The 19,867-nt window shown below is 34.0% G+C and overlaps 2 protein-coding genes across 5 annotated transcripts; one reads left to right on the plus strand and one right to left on the minus strand.

Annotated features, from left to right (window-relative positions):
* Positions 1-95: 95 nt before the first annotated feature.
* Positions 96-13,041, plus strand: LOC113795453 (uncharacterized). Of its 4 annotated transcripts, XM_075823037.1 has the most exons (11): positions 96-642; positions 722-1,524; positions 1,585-2,378; positions 11,129-11,357; positions 11,417-11,483; positions 11,550-11,663; positions 11,723-11,813; positions 11,876-11,951; positions 12,005-12,096; positions 12,150-12,442; positions 12,498-13,041. In XM_075823037.1, exons 2-11 carry the CDS (start codon positions 804-806, stop codon positions 12,766-12,768), a joined length of 2,748 nt encoding a protein of 915 aa, XP_075679152.1. In that variant the 5' UTR covers positions 96-642; positions 722-803; the 3' UTR covers positions 12,769-13,041. The 4 variants fall into 4 exon arrangements, with proteins under 4 accessions (XP_075679152.1, XP_075679153.1, XP_075679154.1 ...); XM_075823038.1 differs by lacking the exons at positions 96-642; positions 722-1,524; positions 1,585-2,378 and adding an exon at positions 3,210-4,840; XM_075823039.1 differs by lacking the exons at positions 96-642; positions 722-1,524; positions 1,585-2,378 and adding an exon at positions 5,215-7,043.
* LOC113795450 (dedicator of cytokinesis protein 9-like) lies at positions 12,979-19,784 on the minus strand. The gene is made up of 3 exons (XM_027345632.2): positions 14,954-19,784; positions 14,097-14,890; positions 12,979-14,034 (listed from the first exon to the last, which is right to left on the minus strand). Exons 1-3 carry the CDS (start codon positions 19,616-19,618, stop codon positions 13,092-13,094), a joined length of 6,402 nt encoding a protein of 2,133 aa, XP_027201433.2. The 5' UTR covers positions 19,619-19,784; the 3' UTR covers positions 12,979-13,091.
* Positions 19,785-19,867: the final 83 nt, after the last annotated feature.

Consider the following 19,867-nt stretch of genomic DNA (forward strand, 5'->3'; position numbering starts at 1 on the left):
CGCATGTCGATTTCGAATTATAAATGAAAACCGGAATGTGCTCTCACAACAACAAACATTCGAATGGTGGCAGCACTAGCGCATGGTGGTGTGAGTGGCGAATGCTCTTTTCTAACTCTGAGTTCATTGTTGACGATGATGATGATGATTGATAACTTTTTTGTTTTGTTTCGTTTTTGTTGAAATAATTTGGCCAAAACAAAATTGAAATTGTGAAATTATCAGATCAGACCAGAGTCGGTGTGATTGAGATTAAATAAAAAAAGACATTCAGCCAGTTCCAGAATGTACATGATCATCATCACTTGAAACGCCGATCGTTGACCATCTTGATTGTTTCATTGCATCATCATCAACCACGACCTTTATAAAACAGCCGATCATTTTTCTTCAACCTTCAATCATCATCAACACTTGGAAGCCATCACCAGCGAACAAATCAAAGAATTTGGTGTTTTTATTCCTATATGATTGATGATTGTCTTGTGAATCTTGAATTTATCTGATGTTGTTTATCATAAACATTTCATTTTTATTTTGAAAAAATTGAATTTTTTGTTGATTGAAATAAATAAATAATCTGCCATAAAAAAACTTCAAACAAATTGAAATTGTCTTTGTCTATGAATGAATAGAATAATGGTAATCTTTCAAATGATTTCGAAGCTCAAAACTGATTTTTGGCTTTTTTTCCTTTTTTTGACAATATTTTTGTTGCCAGAAAGAATCGATGTGTTTTGATTGAGATTGTTGCCATTTCGAACCGACCATCCATATCCTAGCAGAATAAACATCATCATTCAATGTTCATCTTGGATAGTTTGGTTCGATTTGCAAAACGATTCATTATCGTTGGAGCTACACAATTTGCCATACAGCAACAGCAAGCTTTGTCTTCACCTACCGGTAGTAGTGGTAATGATAATGATCAAATCTCCAAATCATCAATAATCTCCCATTCTTCATCGTCGCCTTCTCCTTCTTCCCTTGTTCCACGTTCATCATCATCACAATCATTATTAGTGAAAAATCCAACAAAACAATCGGAAAACAATAATTTGATAATCACGACCAGTACCACCACAACCACCACTAAAAATCGCTTCTACAAAGAAATTATTCGAACCACCACTAAACACCATAAACAGATTTTGATTGACAAATCACTGCAACAACAGAATAGCCAATTGCCTCGACGTTCAAGTCGAATTCGTCAACGTCAACAATTGAAAAGTTTAGTGAAAACCAAATCATCGAAAATTTCCAATTTGGTTCGAAATAAAGCAGCCAAATTGAAAGATATTTTGCATTGTAATAATAGCAATCAAATTAATTGTAATGTCAATGATCGTCATCATCATTGTCGACGTTTAAACAGTATGGGATATCGTGCTTCATATGATTCACAAACATATTCATCATCAACCATGTCTGATTACCATCATCCTCATCATCATCATCATCATACATCATCTAAATATTCATCATCCTCAACATCATTATCATATAAAAATAATCGTTCAGGTAACCATGCTTTCCTTTGATTTCCAGATATTACATCTACCTTTTCATTTTCACACACAGATTATTATCGAAATTCTCGTTATCGAAATAATCATTCTAGCCGCTATGATGACAGCGATTCGGTGAATAGGTATCGAATTAGCGATAGAAAACGTCAGCAACAACAACAGCAACAATCACCGCCATCTTCATATAGACAACGACGACGACTAGATGGCAGATATAATCTATACAATAATCATGCAGAATCGTTTGAATCATCACAGGATTGTTGTGATGCTATCTCATCTTCATCGCCCATTTCCGATTATCACAATAGACATTCTAATGATTATCGATATCGAAATGAAAAACCATCAATGTCAATATCTCAACAACGAAAGTACCATCGTCATGATGGACAATATTATAATGATTCAATCAAACAGTCAATCATTAGTCGGAGAAAACGACATGATGATCATACCAATCATGATGATGCTGCTTTCAGATCCAATAAAAGACGTAAAATTTCCAATGATGGTTATGATAATGGTCATCATCATTATTATCGACATCGTCGTAGTCGATCGGATCATCGTCGCCATCACCATGCCAATAACAACAATCGACCACCACCAACAACACGACCGCATGACGATTATATTGATCGATCATCAAGTTGTTCATCAGTATCATCGCCACCAACAACAACGACAACAACATCGAAATCTTCAAAATCCAAATCAACAGAAACATCATCATCGATATATACACATTCATCATCATTATCAAGATCAAGATCCACCACAACAACAGCACGATCTTATGATAGAAGAAAAAGAAAACTCAACTCGGAATCCGTTTCCGTTTGGGTAAGTTTTTATCATTGGTTTAATTAGATTTTTCTTAAAAAACAAGCAACTGCCAGTCGCATTTCTAAAAATATATCAGAAATGTTTGATCTTGATCTCTCAGTGATTAGATCACTTTCGGTTGATTAGGATGAACTGATCATTTGATGAATAGTGGAAAATGATGATATTTTTAGCTATATAGCCCGATTTCAATAATGACATATACCTTAGGAAAATATCATTCTTGCCATTCGAAAAGATTTACCCTTTTTCTTCATTACAAATTATTATCCCCAATCCACAATGTTTTCTGTGTAGTTTTGGTCGTCTCTTGTTTCGAAAGTTGAGCGCAACAAAAAATCTTGGCTGACAATCTCATTGTGTGTGTGAGTGTGTTAAATGGTAGTGAAACATCAGCCATTTAGATATGAAATGTCTTTGCAAGTCAAACTCCATATTTAAATCCTGCTCTCTTCATTACACCTATATTGGAAGAAGACAACCGTACAAGGTTGATGTATACAGTATATGATCGATTTTTTTCATATCATTATCCTTCCACTTTTCATATCTAACAATCCTTTTTTAATGGATTTTGATCCAGAAACACACACATCAATCAAATCATTTCGAATGGATTTAGCAAATTGATTGACAGTCAATGAAAGGGAAATGTAGAGCATTATTTGCAAGAAACAATGCTAAATTACTATTTTACAGTTATATTTCTCATTCACTCTGAATGGTTGGAGGATTGAATGGAAATGGAAAACAGTTTTTTCGCCCATTTTTTTCACGATTTACATATATCATTCGCACACAACACTTGTTTGTTTGTCGTCATTGATTATTTTGTTTGTTTGTTTGCCTGATAATGATGATGATGATGAAGTTTACATGAAAAATAATAATAATGATGGTGATGATTATGATGAACGACTCTCACTAATCTAACTGGTTGGTTAGTATAATCTCATTTGATTCCATTGGATAATCATTGATTCACCAAATATGAATTGAAAATTTGTTTGAATCCAACAATAATGTCATCACCGAACAGTAATGCGGATTATCCGCCAACAACCACCACCACTATCAGTGATATAGAATTGATCTCACAAAATTCAAAAATCAACAATGATGATCAGCCACCATCTCCGTTATCGTCCTCACCACGTCGTGGTTCATGGAAAAGTGTTGGTCATCATCGACGACGATCGTCATATAAAATAATGGATAATAATGATGATAATCAATCACCGGATGATTGTCTCATCCGTTTGATTAAAGATGCCTGTTTGGCACATTGTCGTAAGAATGATGTCAAAATTAACGATAGCAATGTATTGAATATTTTGAATGAAGTTATTGGCGATATTAAAATGATTATCATGATTGATGAATCTAATACTACCACACCGCCAAACATTTCTAATGCCATTATTGATGATCATAAACCTTCAATCGATATGCAACAAATAGTGTTTTCCAATAGTGAAGCTTTCATACAATTTGTCGATTCATTAACCGCTAATATTCTTGATGATTGTTTCCAACAATTTAAACCCGTGACATTTGAATCAGAAAACATCATCGAAACACCACCTTGCCCCATAATCACTGATAATGATGATATTGATGAAGATGATGATGAAAGATGGTGGCAACGTCAAATGAAAAGACAAACGACCGAATTGTTTATCGATAATGGCTCCAATCAATGGCATTTTATCGATTTGTATCAGGATTTATTCCATACTATGATGGATACCAACACTGATTGTTTGAATTGGATTCAACCCTTTCAATCAATCATCAATCAACCCTTTGAACAACAACCATCACCATCACCACCACCAATTGTTGATCGAAGCGAATTTACTGAATGCCCAGTTGAAGTCCGACAGATTGGTACATCGGTTAAATCGACTAGGCAATCTCGATTTCTACAACGTCGTCGTTGGATTTCCTATGCTGAAATCAATGAATATCCATTAGTTTTATCTATTGATTTTTATTACATTTCGGGATTCGTTCCACAAATCGATGAACGTTGTCCAATATTTGAACCGACACCATCACCTAGACCACCATCTAGGCCCGATAATGATTTATGTTTTGATGAATATGCTAATGATAATGATGATGATGGTGATGATGAAGCTGCTGAAGATCCAGAAATATTATTGCAAAAACTACGCGAACAACAACAAGAATATCTGGAAAGACGACGACGTTCGAAACATTTTTGGTGGGAACAACATCAATCGCTTAATGATGATGTTGGAAGGAATTGTATCGATAATTATAATGATGATAATCTTAATCAAAGTACTAGTGATTATCACGAGGAAGATGATGGGGAAGAATATCGTGAAAATTCCTATGATCATTATCTCATTGACCATGATGATGATATCGATCCCAACAATCAGATCAATGATCATCATAAAGTGCGTTTTGCCGATCAAATTGATCATGTAAGTTTTGCCGCTTCGCTTTCATTTATTGTTTTGTGTGATTGATTAATTTATTTGATATTATGCGCATGCATTCTTCGCAATTCCTTGCAATTGTAAATCAAGTTGCCAATGTGAAAGAGAGTGAGAAAGAATGGTTTCATATTCTTGTTTGTAAAATGCAAGAATTTCAATGTATTGAGCATGGCATCATCATTTTTGAAGAATTTTCCTTTTTTCTCCGGTAAAGATTGTTGCATCTGTTGGTTGTTGTTGTTGTTGGTTGTTGCCAATCTGTTTTGGCAACAAGAATTGTGAATCTGTGAATCGTATGATGATGATGATGATGATGATGATGATGACGATCATCTTAATAATTATCATCATAATATCCATCATAGCCAAGTCGAATGTTATTATAGCACAACAAGGCATCACATCTTCTCTGATTTAATTTTTGTTTTTTTGCGGACATTATCCAACTCATTAACAATTGAGCAGAGGATAATTATTTTGGATATTGGTGGTCCATGTTCTTTTCAACATCAAAATCCGAACATTGTTTGAATTGTCAATGAGAGAAATATGATGATGCTATTATTGCGTCGTTAATGATGATAATATTGCCTTTTCTTTAATTGTTGTGCTCTATTTTTGGTTTGGTCGATGGCAACCAATATCATCAAATGAACGTACCATATACAATTGAATGAATAGCAAGAAGAAACAACTAAATATACTTGTTGAATTTCATTGCAATATGGAATTGTTGCCTGAATCGATTTATGGACAGTTTTATCATTGAATCCGTTCTAATCAACAAATCATCATTTATGCAACAGAAAAGACTAATGAAAAGAAATTCAAACCAAACAACAAAATGATGCTCATGTCAATGGTAGATCATAATCAACAGAAATTCAGGCAACAGCAAATGCTTCTTCAGCAACAACAACAACAACGTAGAAATTCTTGCCAAAATGATTACACAGTGATGAATCAATCCATCAAAACATCATCAGCTAAATTGGCCAATAGTAATCATAATAATCATCATCATTATGTTTCATCAGCCAATCAATCGGATTCTTTGCATCCGTTATTGCCACCACCATCACCGGATGCAATTATTATCGGTGGAAATGTTTCGATGGCGCGAACGGCGCAAAATGGTTGCCTGGCTAGAGATGACCAACAACGATCATTATCGAAAATGAAATCTCCCACAATGGACAAACATAATTCATTCGAAATTATTGAAGAAGAATCGGATGATGCTGGTCATAATGTGGTTGCTGATGGATTGGATGCCGATTCCGGTTCAGATGATGATGATGATGATAATGATGATAATGCTGATCGACAAACAACAGCAGAGGATACAACAACCTTGACCGAAGATAATGATGACGATACTGATGATGATCCATCAATCAGTTTGGTTAGTAATCCGGATGCGGTTGGCCGTTCATTCGCACGCAAGGTATCATCATCATCATCGTCAAATAATTCGGGATCGAAAATCAAGCCTATGATAAACATGGACATGAAACCAGCATTGCTAAAATCAGTGCAGCCACCACCATCACGATTGATAAAGATTCCTTGGTCGCCACAGCCATTGCCACAAACCCCAAAGGTTCATCTAAAAGTTGTTGATAAAATATTCTCACCACCGCCCCAGTCAACACTGCAACAACAACAGCCTTCACAACAAAAACGACATTCAATATTATCATGGACCCGGAAACGTGCACAACGTTTTATGTCAACATTCGGACAATCATTGGATCAATCCATACAAACTGTTCAATCATTTTTATCGCCACCACCGCCAGAAATCAATGTATCACGTAAAACTGCTAACAATAATAATATGATGAACAATCAATCATCATCAGCATCATCCTATTATCGTAATCTAAATTATCATCTGCAACTTGAGCAACAACAACGACCACAACAACGCTACGTGCCAAAAGGTGATCCATTCTGGTATCATAAATCCTACTTGAATAATAATACAATCAACAATAATTCTACAATCAACACTACTGCTATCTATCATAATCATATGATGGGTCATAATCACCTTCATCACAATCATCATCCTCAGCTCAATGGACATTATCATCATCATCATCAGCAACCGACGACGACGATAATGAAAAATTTGGACCATTTCTATTACGTCTATGAGAATGGCTATATCAAAAAAATTATGGTATGTGTGTATGTTGTGTATGTTTGTTCGATGATAATGGATGTTGTTGTCACATTGTTTTTGATTCTATGCCAGTAATGTTGATGTTTATCGCTCTATTTTTTCCCTCATCATTTTCTCATCACCCAGGAACAGGAAACACTCAGGAATTTTTCTTTCTTTAGTCAACCTTAATAACTTTGTTGTTTTCTTTGTTTAATAATCTTTTTTAAATCCAAAAAAATGTTGGGCAAAAAATGTTGTTTTTTCTTCAGATTTAAATGTGGATAGATTTGACCTAGATTCGAGATTTGATGATGGTTTTAGAGAAAGTGGTGAAATACTATGTGTGTGTGTGGGTTTTCTAAGGATTATTTCCAGTTGCTGACATTTTTTTCGCATGCATAATGATTATATTTATTGGAATTGGTTGTTTGGTGTAAAATGATCCAATGCCTTGTTACAAGTTCTGATTGGTTCATTGATTGTTGTTTGTCAGCAGAACATTCTTCAATCAAGAATAATAGACAGACAACAACAACATTACTTCGATTTTATCATTCAAAATGTTATCCCATTCCCACCACCAACAACAACGCCCCAATACAATCTTGTTTGCGCTGATTATCATCACATCTAACTCATGATGATACATGATACATGGGCACGCAAACTCCTAGTAAAAATAATGTAAGACACTCTTACAGCAAAAAAACACGCGACGATCACCATTGATAACCTCGATTTGCACACATTTGGCGTTGATAGTGCCATCATAGAGATCATAAAGATTTATAGCAATTCAATGTTTTCATTTGAATGTTGCTGCTATTTTCGGTTTTTCACTCATTTGGGCTTTTTCAATTGAACAAAATATTAAAATCAAACCAAACGACGATATCTCCACCATTCATCTTTGGTTACGCAAATTTTTTTCAGCAAGAAAATTAATTTTTATTTTTTCGGTCACTGCGATCATCATCTTGATCATTTCGGTCATCGAAAATAAGCCAAGCAAACCAGTGCTGATTAATCAGTGCAACAAGTTTGTAAATGTTACTTTATTACTATGTCATCATCATCAGCCTACCCCATTTGGATAGATAAGAAAAAGAAGATGTGATTTTCTCTAAATAATAACCTTTAATCATATTCTCTTTTGCCAAATCAAATCATCAATGAAAGTCTATCAAGCTCACATTCGATATTGTGCAACACGGGCCGAAAGTTATCACTCTTTTTGTTGACTCTTTCCACCACTGGTAGTTTCTGATTTTGGGATGAACTTCACAATCAAATAAATCACCACCACCTCCATACATTCATTCATTGAGTGTGAAATGATTTTGAGCAAATGACACAATCATTGATCAGTGTGTCAAATATGAGAGAGCCAAATGTTAATTACAGATTGACTGTTTGAATATTTTTAGACCCGAACCCGACCTGAAGATATGATGATAGCATTGCATTTTGTTTGTTTGCTTGATGACAATAATCTTACTTTCATTCATTTCGTCAAACGATTTCTTCTGTTGAGATTGCATCATCACTGTGTGTTTGTCGTAAATGTATCCAACTGCAACATTTTCGTCAATTCGAAAATAAGTGACCGTTTTATATTTGACACAGCCAATATAATGCGATAATCCAATTGTTTGCTCACACAAATCTCGTGTATTTTGTCTGTTTTGTCCATATTAAAAGAATGCCTGTCAAGTTTAATTTTCGTTTCAACAACATTCGATCAATTAATCAATGAAAATTGGACAAATTCAAACACAAATTGCATTTCCATCTTCATTGTGTGATGATGGTGTGGAGAGAACATTTTTCGAAAACAAAAAAGCCGACCAAAAAAATTCTAAAAATAAATTCTAAAATATCCATTTTACAAACCAAACAAAAACGTTGCCAGTCAAATCGCAAGCGCACATCTCATCGAATCATCATCATTGTAAGATTGAATTGGAAAAAACTTCCTGCATTCTCATCATCATCATCATCAAACATTTTCAATTCTTTCAAGTCATTTTTTCAACAAAACCAATACAGTGATCATCGACCTCGATGTTATCTTTGAGTTGGGTAATTCGATGTTGTGATGTGATGCTCAAACACACCATTTCGAAATCTTTTTGATAATTCTCCAAATTTTCTTTCCTTCTCACTCATCAACATTGTTTGGAGCCAGAAACCAGAATTTGCTTGATTTTTTTTTTGGCTCGAGAAATATTAATTAATTAAAAGTTCATTTGCATCGGCTTGGTTCCTGAAAAACTTGACAATATAAAACCATCGACCAGAAATAAATCATTTGTCATTCAAAGTAACGGGCTTCACCTGTTGACATCGATGTGGATGAAAAATGTATTGCAGCACATCATCATCTTCTTATCGTCGCTATCATCCGGAAGATTATGAGTCTGGAATGGGCAATTATCAATCGAATTCTTATTATCCTAAACATTACAATTTGGATAACGAAACCAAGATGGATTCGAATCGTTATTATTGTCATATTGAACGAAAATATCCACTCAATTATTCATCTTCAACATCCTCAACAGCTTCGTTAGCCAGTTCTTCTTCCGGTTATTCCGGGTCATCATCGTCAACAGCGTCGTCTTATCATCGTAAATCGTATCTGATGAATGATTTGAATAATGACAGGAATGGTGTGAATAATAATAGTGATAATGTTCGTGAACGAAATTTACAATTAGCACGATCCTATACATCGTCCAAACCAACAACAACATCGTCATCATTTACCTCGACGTGTACGAATCTATTATCACGTTTCAAATCGAAACTTTGCCTCAATGATCAAAATGTGGCTGATCGAATGATTAATGGTGTTGATAATGGACATGATAATTTTGGATATGATAGATATCGATATGGCAATAATAATAACAATAATAATAATAATAATAATAATCACTACCTTCAATCCACATATCGACAACAAGCAATGACATCATCGTCCAATCGTAATATGCAAGCAAATGGATCATCCATTATTGATTATCATCATTATCAACGTCGATTGCCACCGCTATATCCGACAACAACTCATCTATCGATTAATGATTCGACTAAATATCATACGAAAGCCAAATTATCCTGTAGTGATCATGATAACACTCATATCGGTCGATCTTATTTATCCGGCACATTTACATCATCAGCCAATCCAGTCACAAATTCCTATGCACCTCGTAGCACCAACAATCGTTATCATTTTCGTTATCCATTTTCAGTTCAAACCACTACTGACAGCAGCCAATGTTCCACAGCCAAAATACGATCCTCATTGAAGCAATCAACTTATTCATCACCATCTTCTTCCTCCTCTTCACGATTAGCAGCCACCTTGCTCACTGATCCAAGCAAAAACAATGACGACTATCGTCATCGTTATCAATTGCGATATAAAAGTACTACTTCAGGACTTTATGGTAACGGTCTTACAATGTATACACCGTCCATGTATCGAGGTGGTGCTAAAGAATCATCCTCATCCATAATTTCGTCTTCAATGGCCAAAAAGAAATTTCCAACAGCAACAACAACAACGGTCACACCATATAGGTCATATTTGACACAAAAGAAATCCATTTCAAGGAATTATACACGCGTTTTTGATTCAGGTTTCGATCATAATGATTCGGTTCGTATTGTACGCTAGTGAACAGTGTTGCTATGTGTGTTTCCATGTGTGGGGGTATCATCACCCACACATTTTGATTTAGCTTTAATCCAAACCATCATCCAGGCAAGGGTATTAACTTAACATACAAACAAGCGGCAGCGTTTCTCACATTGATTTTTCCAATGTTATTAACCCCTAGGACTATGAATGAACAACAAGTGTGAATGACACTCGTCGTTCAAATCATTTCATTGTTTTTGTTTGTTCAATTTTTTGATTTCGACCACAACTAATCCATTCTTTTTATCTCTTTTTTTTGTTCCAATCCGAATCCACGATGGTTTTTCGTTGTTTTCCCGGTTCCTGTTGTCTAATATTACCGGTGGATTTATTCACGAATCATTATCTGGATAATAATAATTACTATGATGATAATGTTGGTAAACAGTCTGAACGAACAAGTGATGAAGATCGAACTTCCAAACAACAAACGCATCATCAACAACAAAAAGGTGATCATCATAGTCATCGTAAGGGAATTGTTGGCCATAATAATAATCACAGTAACAACAATTATCATCAAAAAAATCATGCCACTGAAAGCACAACCACAACCATCGAAGATGATCAACATGGACATTTAATCTACAAGAATGGCGACATACTTCAAGATCGATGTAAGTCTTTTTCGCCCAAAATATTTTTTCTTTTCATCAAATTTGTTTTCCGATTGTAGATGAAATCCTAGCTACACTTGGTGAAGGTACATTTGGCAAAGTGGTTCGTGTTCGTAATCTCAAAACGTAAGTAGTCGAAAAGGAGACAAACAAACAAATTAATCGTCTTGTTGCATATTTTTCCTATGCTAGTAACAATGTTTTGGCTTTGAAAATCATTAAAAATGTGGATAAATATCGTGAAGCGGCAATGTTTGAAATTAAAGTCTTGCAAACCATTGCCGAACGTGATCCAAAAGGTCGAAAGTAAGTGATGAAACACACATGATTGACAAACATTAACCTTTTAATCATTGTGTCATTAGTCTTTGCGTTCGAATGTTTGATTGGTTCGATTATCATGGACATATTTGTATAGCATTCGAAATGCTCGGTCTTTCTGTATTTGATTTTATGGTAAAACAAAATCAACATGTCTCAGTATTATTTCATTTCTCATGTCAATTTTGTTTATATAGAAGGACAACAATTTTCAACCATATCCCATCGAACAGATTCGCCATATTGGCTATCAATTGATATTCTCTGTTAAATGTAAGTCGATGATTGCAAGTCGAATGATTGACTCAATTATTTTTTGTTGACAGTTTTACATGAAAATGAATTGACTCATACGGATTTGAAACCGGAAAATATTTTGTTTCTCAATTCCGAATATGAAGTCGAACTCACCAAAAAGGTAAGTTTTCATTCATTTCATTCATTTGACATTAACTCTTGTGCTCTTCATAGCGTAAAGAGATACGTAGAGTCAAAAATACGGACATTCGTTTGATTGATTTCGGTTCGGCCACATTCGACTATGAACATCATAGTAAAATTGTTTCGACAAGACATTATCGAGCACCCGAAGTTATACTCGAACTTGGCTGGAGCCATCCCTGTGATGTATGGAGTATTGGCTGTATTCTATTCGAACTATACCAAGGAATGACATTGTTCCAGACACACGATAATCTTGAACATTTAGCCATGATGGAACGTATTCTCGGTCCTCTGCCCTATCGTATGAGTCGAAAATCAAAGTAAGTCTCTTTCAATTGATTTTGATGACAAAATTTAATGATGATATTTCCAAAGGACCAGATATTTTTATCATGGAAAACTGATGGATTGGGATGAACGATCGGCCGCTGGCCGATATGTACGAGAGAATTGTAAACCATTGCATCGTTACATTCTTCAACCGGACAATGAAGATCATCGTAATCTATTCGATTTGATATCACAGCTATTGGAATATGAACCCAATAATCGTCTCAGTCTTCAGGATGCATTGGATCATCCATTCTTCAAACGTCTCCCATCCAAATATCGGCTACATGATGATGATCACAGCGATAAAAGATAATGCTTACCCATTTAACTCATTTCATCCCTCATTATTGATTGATCGCAACTCATTCTCAATTCAAAATGTGTCAATTTGAATTTTTTTTCATTCGTCTTTCATTCGCCACCTGAAACCAACTCAATTCATTCAAACACCCAATGAGTTGTGATGGAGAGCAAAAAAGCCAAGTTGTACAAACATTTATCTCCGGATTTTTCTATGATTAGATTTCAAATTAAACAAATCTTTTTTTTTCATTAAAAAAATAAAATAACAATGTTGCAAATTCAAGGCAATAACAAAGACAATTTATACAAGAGTTTTTTTTTGGTCACCATCGGCTAAGAAAAAGGAGCAAAAGTTGGACCTGAAATAGCATCAAATATCGGTATATATGATGATCGATGATTAAGAAAATCCAATTCGGATTTTAGTTTTTCGAAATTTTGTTTCAAATTATTATGGTATTCAATTTGATTCGATTTGATTAAGCGTTCGTTCAATTTTAAGGCACTTTCACATAGGTCTAGAAATTGTTCAAATAAGAATTTCAAATGTTTTTGACTTTCATCAAAATTTTCATCCATAATATCATCATCGCCGTCGTCGTCGATTCCATTGGCCATTGGTTGATCATCATCGGTTATTTGAGATTTCGATTTAGTTTTGAGAAATGCATTTGCATAGGCAATCGGACCACAATTGACGGTTACATGAACAGATCCTTGCAAAACCAATTGTAAATGTTTCAAATCTTGATTCATAATAACATGTTCTAATTGATAGACACGTTCTTGCATTTCATCAATCGCAACATCAATCGGATCAAGAATGACTTCTTTTTTACTAATAACCGGTATACGTTTCAGGAAATAAGGAAAACTGTGACCAGCGGTAAGAATGACTCGTTTTTTATATTGTTCAGCAACTGATTGAGCAATTTTGCTGTCCAAACGTTGTTCATAAACAAATTGTTGCACTCCAACATTTTTTTCAAATTGATTACGCGCCATTTCAATGTACGGTGTCACATGAGTAATAACGATTATCAAATTGCCACATTGTTTACTACTATTAGTATTCAGATTAGGTTGATCGCAATGCAATGATGATTCAGTCGTCGACGATTCCATTTGTTGAATTGTTGGTGAATCGGCGGCCAAATAGGTTGCATTCGGATAGAATGTTTGCATTTTGGTTGTCATCTCGGATAATGAAACTAGTTTGGTCATCTTATAAATGTATTCCATTTTCTGTCCTGTATTCAGATAATAGAATGCCACTCTGTGTGTGTGTGAAGGAGGAAAAAACTTATGAATGAATCATCGTTAATCAATATGCCATACCTGAAAAATGTATCGAAAATTCGTTTACCAGAATCATTAATCTCTTGTGCTTTCGAATGCATTTTGGCAATTTTAGTATAGAGTTGAGAAAGTTTACGATGTTCATATTCTTTTTCATATGATGACATGACAACTTTCAGAACATGCGGCGCTAATTCATATAGTTCAGCTTTTTCAAACAAATCAACACATTCCTGTACGATCGATTCGAGTACATCGATCGAAACATGACTTTCTTCCAATTCCAACCAATCAGATTCGCGTTTAATCGAATCTTTAGTCATAATATTATCCGATACTTTACTAATATTAAGCATACCATCAATGATATGAATTTCTTTCGATGATAATTGCTCGATGAGTATTGCTATCACCTGACACAAACATATGGCTGCTTCAGCCCAATCATGATTTTTGATATGAACTTCACTTAGATTTTCTAGCCATGTTCGTAACAACGATCTGGATGTTCGTGCATAAGAATTGGCCAATTGTAATCGAAGTTCCGATGCTGAATATGGATCAAAATATTCTTCACGAATTTGTTTGGTTGCTTTCAATATTTCCCGAATACGTTCGACAATTGTTGTGATAGATATCTCTTCACCATCATCAATGATCAATGGTGTTGAGGTTTGTTGTTGTTGTGTTGTATCGGCGATGGCCAACTGTTCCAAACGATTCAACGATGAATGTAGATAGAGCAAACCATGTGGATCGCTAGAAGCCAATCTAGACACACAAACAATCGTTTCGAAACGTGTACGTTTCATATTTGTTACAAACAAACAGTACTGTGAATTGAATAAAATTAGTGATCATCATCAACAACATTGTAATGAATAAATAAAGCTCACCAATAAATCGGTTGCACCTTGTCGAATTGGAGTCAATGATGAATTACAATATCTAATCACTTTCGATATGATTGGCGAAAGAAATGAATCCGATTGGAATAAAAGAAAAGAGAATTTTTGAACAAAATATCTGATACTATTGAATAAATGTATCAAAACTGTTTGACTTTGCGGCAATGTCATCAAAGTTAGATAGATTGATAAAATCTGTGATATTGAAGGATCGATTGGTTTTTGATCATTATCTAGATAAAGATGAATTGTACGTAATGTTATCAATGCTGATTGTATGGATAGATTCTGTTGCAATAGATAGCTAGTAAGATGATTTTCCCCAATTGCCGATGCACTATGATGATGATAATGATGATGATGATGTTGATAAGAATGGTGATTAAGATTGCTGGCCGACATTGTACTAATCGGATTGGGCATTGTTTTCGATCGATTATCCGTCAATTTTTTCGGCTTAAATTCAAAACAATTCAAAGCCAATTCCAAACATAGAAACAAATCTTTAAGTTGTTTTTTCGACAATAAATTCATACGATCAACATTGATCATTTGTACAATGCACAAAAAACAAATGAAAAGGTCACGAATCTCTTCATTACTGAATTTATCGAAACGAACAGCTTGATTATTGCTACTATTGGTGGCGGCTAATGTTATCGAAGTAGTTGCCGAAGTTGCAGTAGCCGAAGAATTGGATCGATTATGTCCGATCAATGTATTGTTTGACGAACCTATTGTCGAATTTGAGCTATATGAACTGATTGAGCCAAGTGTTGAGGAAATTTCCGATGTTGATCGAACCAAAAGCGAATTAAGACCATCCATAGAATTTGGTTGCTGTTCGTGAATCGTTGCGAATGATGAATAAGATTGCTTTGAGGAAGAATGGAATTTCTGCTGTGTATTCGGATTGCTACCGCCGCAGCAAGTAGAATCCATCATTCGATTACAATTTTCCAATATGACCGATAATATTGGTAAATATAAACCGATAATTTTTTCACGACATTCCAAAGATGAATAACGATCATCCAACATGTGTTTAGTTAATTGATTTCGTATAATCGACAAAGCTAATTGTCGAATCTGTCGAACACCAAATGTTGCCGATTGATGATACAATGAACGAAATTCATTCAATATAAGAAATACTGGAAAATGTTTGCCACAAAAGTCTATTGTCAATGTTATTGTATCTTCCAATTGCATTGGATTACAATAGGAAACAAAATGTTCATGTGCCAATAACATAGCTATCGAATTGAATTTCAATTCCTGTATAACAATATCACGTGATGATAGACAATTTACATGATGAAATATTGCATTGAATAGAATGGAACGATCCAAAAAGGAACATAATCGGGTCATAAAATAGGACAAGGCTCGATTAGCATCCTGCACTTCTTCCAAACGAGAATTCATTGCAATAACTAATGATGCATTTTCGAAAAATGATTTCAAATTCACCACAAATTCTTCATCAAATCTTTTTTCACGTTCCCAACATAATCGTCCAGTTTGAATGAGATATTGTACCAGTGATTTGGTGATTATTTGCAAAAGAAACCATATATTACTTAGGAATAATTTCATTTCTTCCATATTATTCGCTATCGATTGTTGTTGTTTAAGATTTGGATTGAATTGCTCAAACATTTTATTGATCAATATAATCAATTGATCATGAATATAAACATTACAGAATTCGGCTGTTTCAAATGTAGAATCAATAAATTCACGAAGAATATCCAATCGATTGTCACGACGAAATCGATCAACAAGACGAATAATTGTATTCAATGATGATTGTATCAATTCTTGGCTAGCCGCATAAACAATTAATTTAAATAATTGCTGTAAAATTATCTGTGAAAAATGTATCAATTCTTCTCGGTCACAATCGGCTAGTTGTCCAATCATTTTTGGTATTTGTCTTTCCAACGAAATAATGGATGATATTTCTTTTGAATCATTTCGATGAGATCTGGTTATTTTAATAATCGATAACAAAGTATTATGTAATTCAAAATCTCTAGATATTATTGATGATGTTAGCGTAAGAGATACTTTGAAAACTTCTTTGCCCACAATTTTAACATCGGGCATTGAAAGCCCTTTACCAAGACCCAATGATTGACAGGAAAGATATTGATTAGGCAATGAAGCAAACACCGATAAGGCTAGATTTTGGCAATGAATCTGACGTTTTTCCGATGAAATTGGCAACCACGAATAGCCAACAATCGAATAGGAACATTCTTTTTTGCAGGAAATATGCGAAAATGTAAACAGAATATGAAGTTTTTCACTAAAATTTAGTGGTAAGGCTACTTTGATTTCTTCGTAAAAATCCGGTGTGACATTATGTTTCGAAACCGATGTTGTGGTCGATTGAACAAATAGCGAAGAATCATGTGGTCGACCATAAATGATTGGTAATGATCGCGGTGATTCATTTACATTATCCGTATCACGAATTTCAATCGTTACACAAAGATTTCTTGCTTTCGAAAATATTCGTTGTGAATCATAACGTAAACTTTGTGGATAAATATAAAGTATATTAAAATATTCCCTATAAGGTTTCGATAATAATCGCAAGGATTGAATTTCCAGAATCGGATTTATCAATATCTGTTGTTGTTGTTGCTGTTTGACATTATTATTATTATTATTATTATTTTCCAATATGATTGTTTTGTTCGGATAAATCGATGGATTAAATATAATAATTTCGGCATTTTTGTCCTGTTCTTCATTTTTATTCATTTGTTGTTGTTGTTTTTCAAATGTTTTCCAATCAATCAATTCAATTTCCAATCTTCCTTGTATGATTGTTTGTGAACGTGTCGATGATGATGTGGATTGATGATGATGATGATTCAACAGATTCAAAATAAATTCATCTGACAAACGATTTTGATCCATTTTATAGAATAAACCAAAATTAGAATTGGTTTCCAGATTGAGCGTATCGGTATGAAATAATGGTCGAATACTCCAAGCATATGGTTCGATATGTTGTTTGATCATGATTAAATTGTGAGCAATTTTATTATTATTATTATTGTGATGATTGTTGTTCATATTGACTATTGGATAGCAAATATAATTCTTTAATGGATGTAATGTACGTTCCACACGTAAAACCAGATAAAGATCATTTGGATTCGATTGGGAAAGATCAACATGGAATAATGCTTTCGTAACCGTGCACATTAATTTTTGATCAAAACCACGATTACCATCGGCCATAGATGATGATCTCAACGAATGAATATCCGTCGATACAACATAACGAAATTCTTCGCTTAGTTTACCTAATTTACAATCGAATAATGCTATACGATAAAAATATGATTCATTCAATCGTGAAGAACGATCAGTATTATTATTGGATGAAATAGCTATATCAGTTGATTTGATTATCAATACAAAACTAAATATATTAGCTGTAGCAGAATTCAATTCGTGCACTTTATCCGTCGAAAGGCTATCAACATTTTGAGTATGAAAATTCAGATAGTTAAAATCTTCAATAAATTTGTTGAAGAAATCTTTTCGCATATTCATATCATTATATGCAGCAAACAGATTGATATTATTAATAAGATGGAAACTTTTTAATTTTTCACCAATCTTTTGGCAACAATTAGGATTCAATATTCTTTCCAATTGTTCATAAGGTTCAAATTCGGCAACAATATTCGAATTAATATCTTTAATCCAATCATCAATAAATTTCCAATCAGTACGAATAATATGATGATTTATTCGAAAACTGTTATCAAACGATTGATGATCTTGATCATCGGTTGATAATAATCGTTGTACTTTTTGATTTATTTCCAAATGCCATAGAATTTTATTACGACGACTGGTATCGAAAAATGTTAAAAAACAATCATTCTGATCACGTGATAGTGTTAGCCAACCATTACGAAAATCGCTACCATCACCATTTTCGTCAATAACCGATGCATTACCTTCACGAATAAGCATTTTTTGGCCAGTTATTCCGCTACCAATCGATTCATTATCATCATCTTCACATTCAAATAGGTGCGGTCGAAGTGGAAAATTTGTTAGAAAACTTTTGGATGTTAACATTTCATTGGCAATAAAGTCGGTTGACGATGATTTTGGTGTCAATGATGATGAATTGTCGATCATTGTACCAAAATATTTAGATAATGAACGATAACGAACATGATGTTTACAATCAATATAATGTTTTAAACATTCATTACTGAATGGTGATGTTATTTGAATTTTTTCTTTGCTATAATAACGAGTAAAATCAAATTTTACATTTTTTGGTTCATCAATACATTCGATATCTTCTTCATCGGTGATGATAAAATTTTCGGCAAAATGTTTACCGATGGATGGTTTCAATGTTTCTGAATCATCTGCATTTTCTTCGTTTGTTTGTTGGTGATAATGTTGTTGGATTTGTTGACGAACATCTTGATCCCATTGACGAATTTTACATTCATAATCGGATTCGATACAAGAATGAAATGTTGATTCATTTGTAATATTCAATGATTGTCTTATTTCACGTGAAACTGTTTCACGTGTTTTAGCCGCTGTTCCATGTTCCGAAAGTGTTTGTTTTAACCGTGTAAAACGTCTTTCCGACATGATTTATTCAAAGTGGTGATGAATGAGGTAAATGAATGATTTTCAATCAACAACAATATGTCTGATAATGATTATCGATGACATTTCATAATAAATGATAATAATCAGGTTAACACCACCAAACAATTATCACATGCTAAAAACAAAACATAACATAAACTCAACAATTCTATCAACAACAACAACAACATCATTAAGCAGAATGGCTATTGAGGAAAAATTCGACGATACTATCGATTTGGTTGTTCA

This window comes from Dermatophagoides pteronyssinus, unplaced genomic scaffold (assembly GCF_027571235.1).
Source record: "Dermatophagoides pteronyssinus isolate colony J.1.1.1.1 unplaced genomic scaffold, Derpt_VIB-CSIC_2022.12 sq0022, whole genome shotgun sequence".
NCBI classification, from domain to species: Eukaryota; Metazoa; Arthropoda; class Arachnida; order Sarcoptiformes; family Pyroglyphidae; genus Dermatophagoides; species Dermatophagoides pteronyssinus.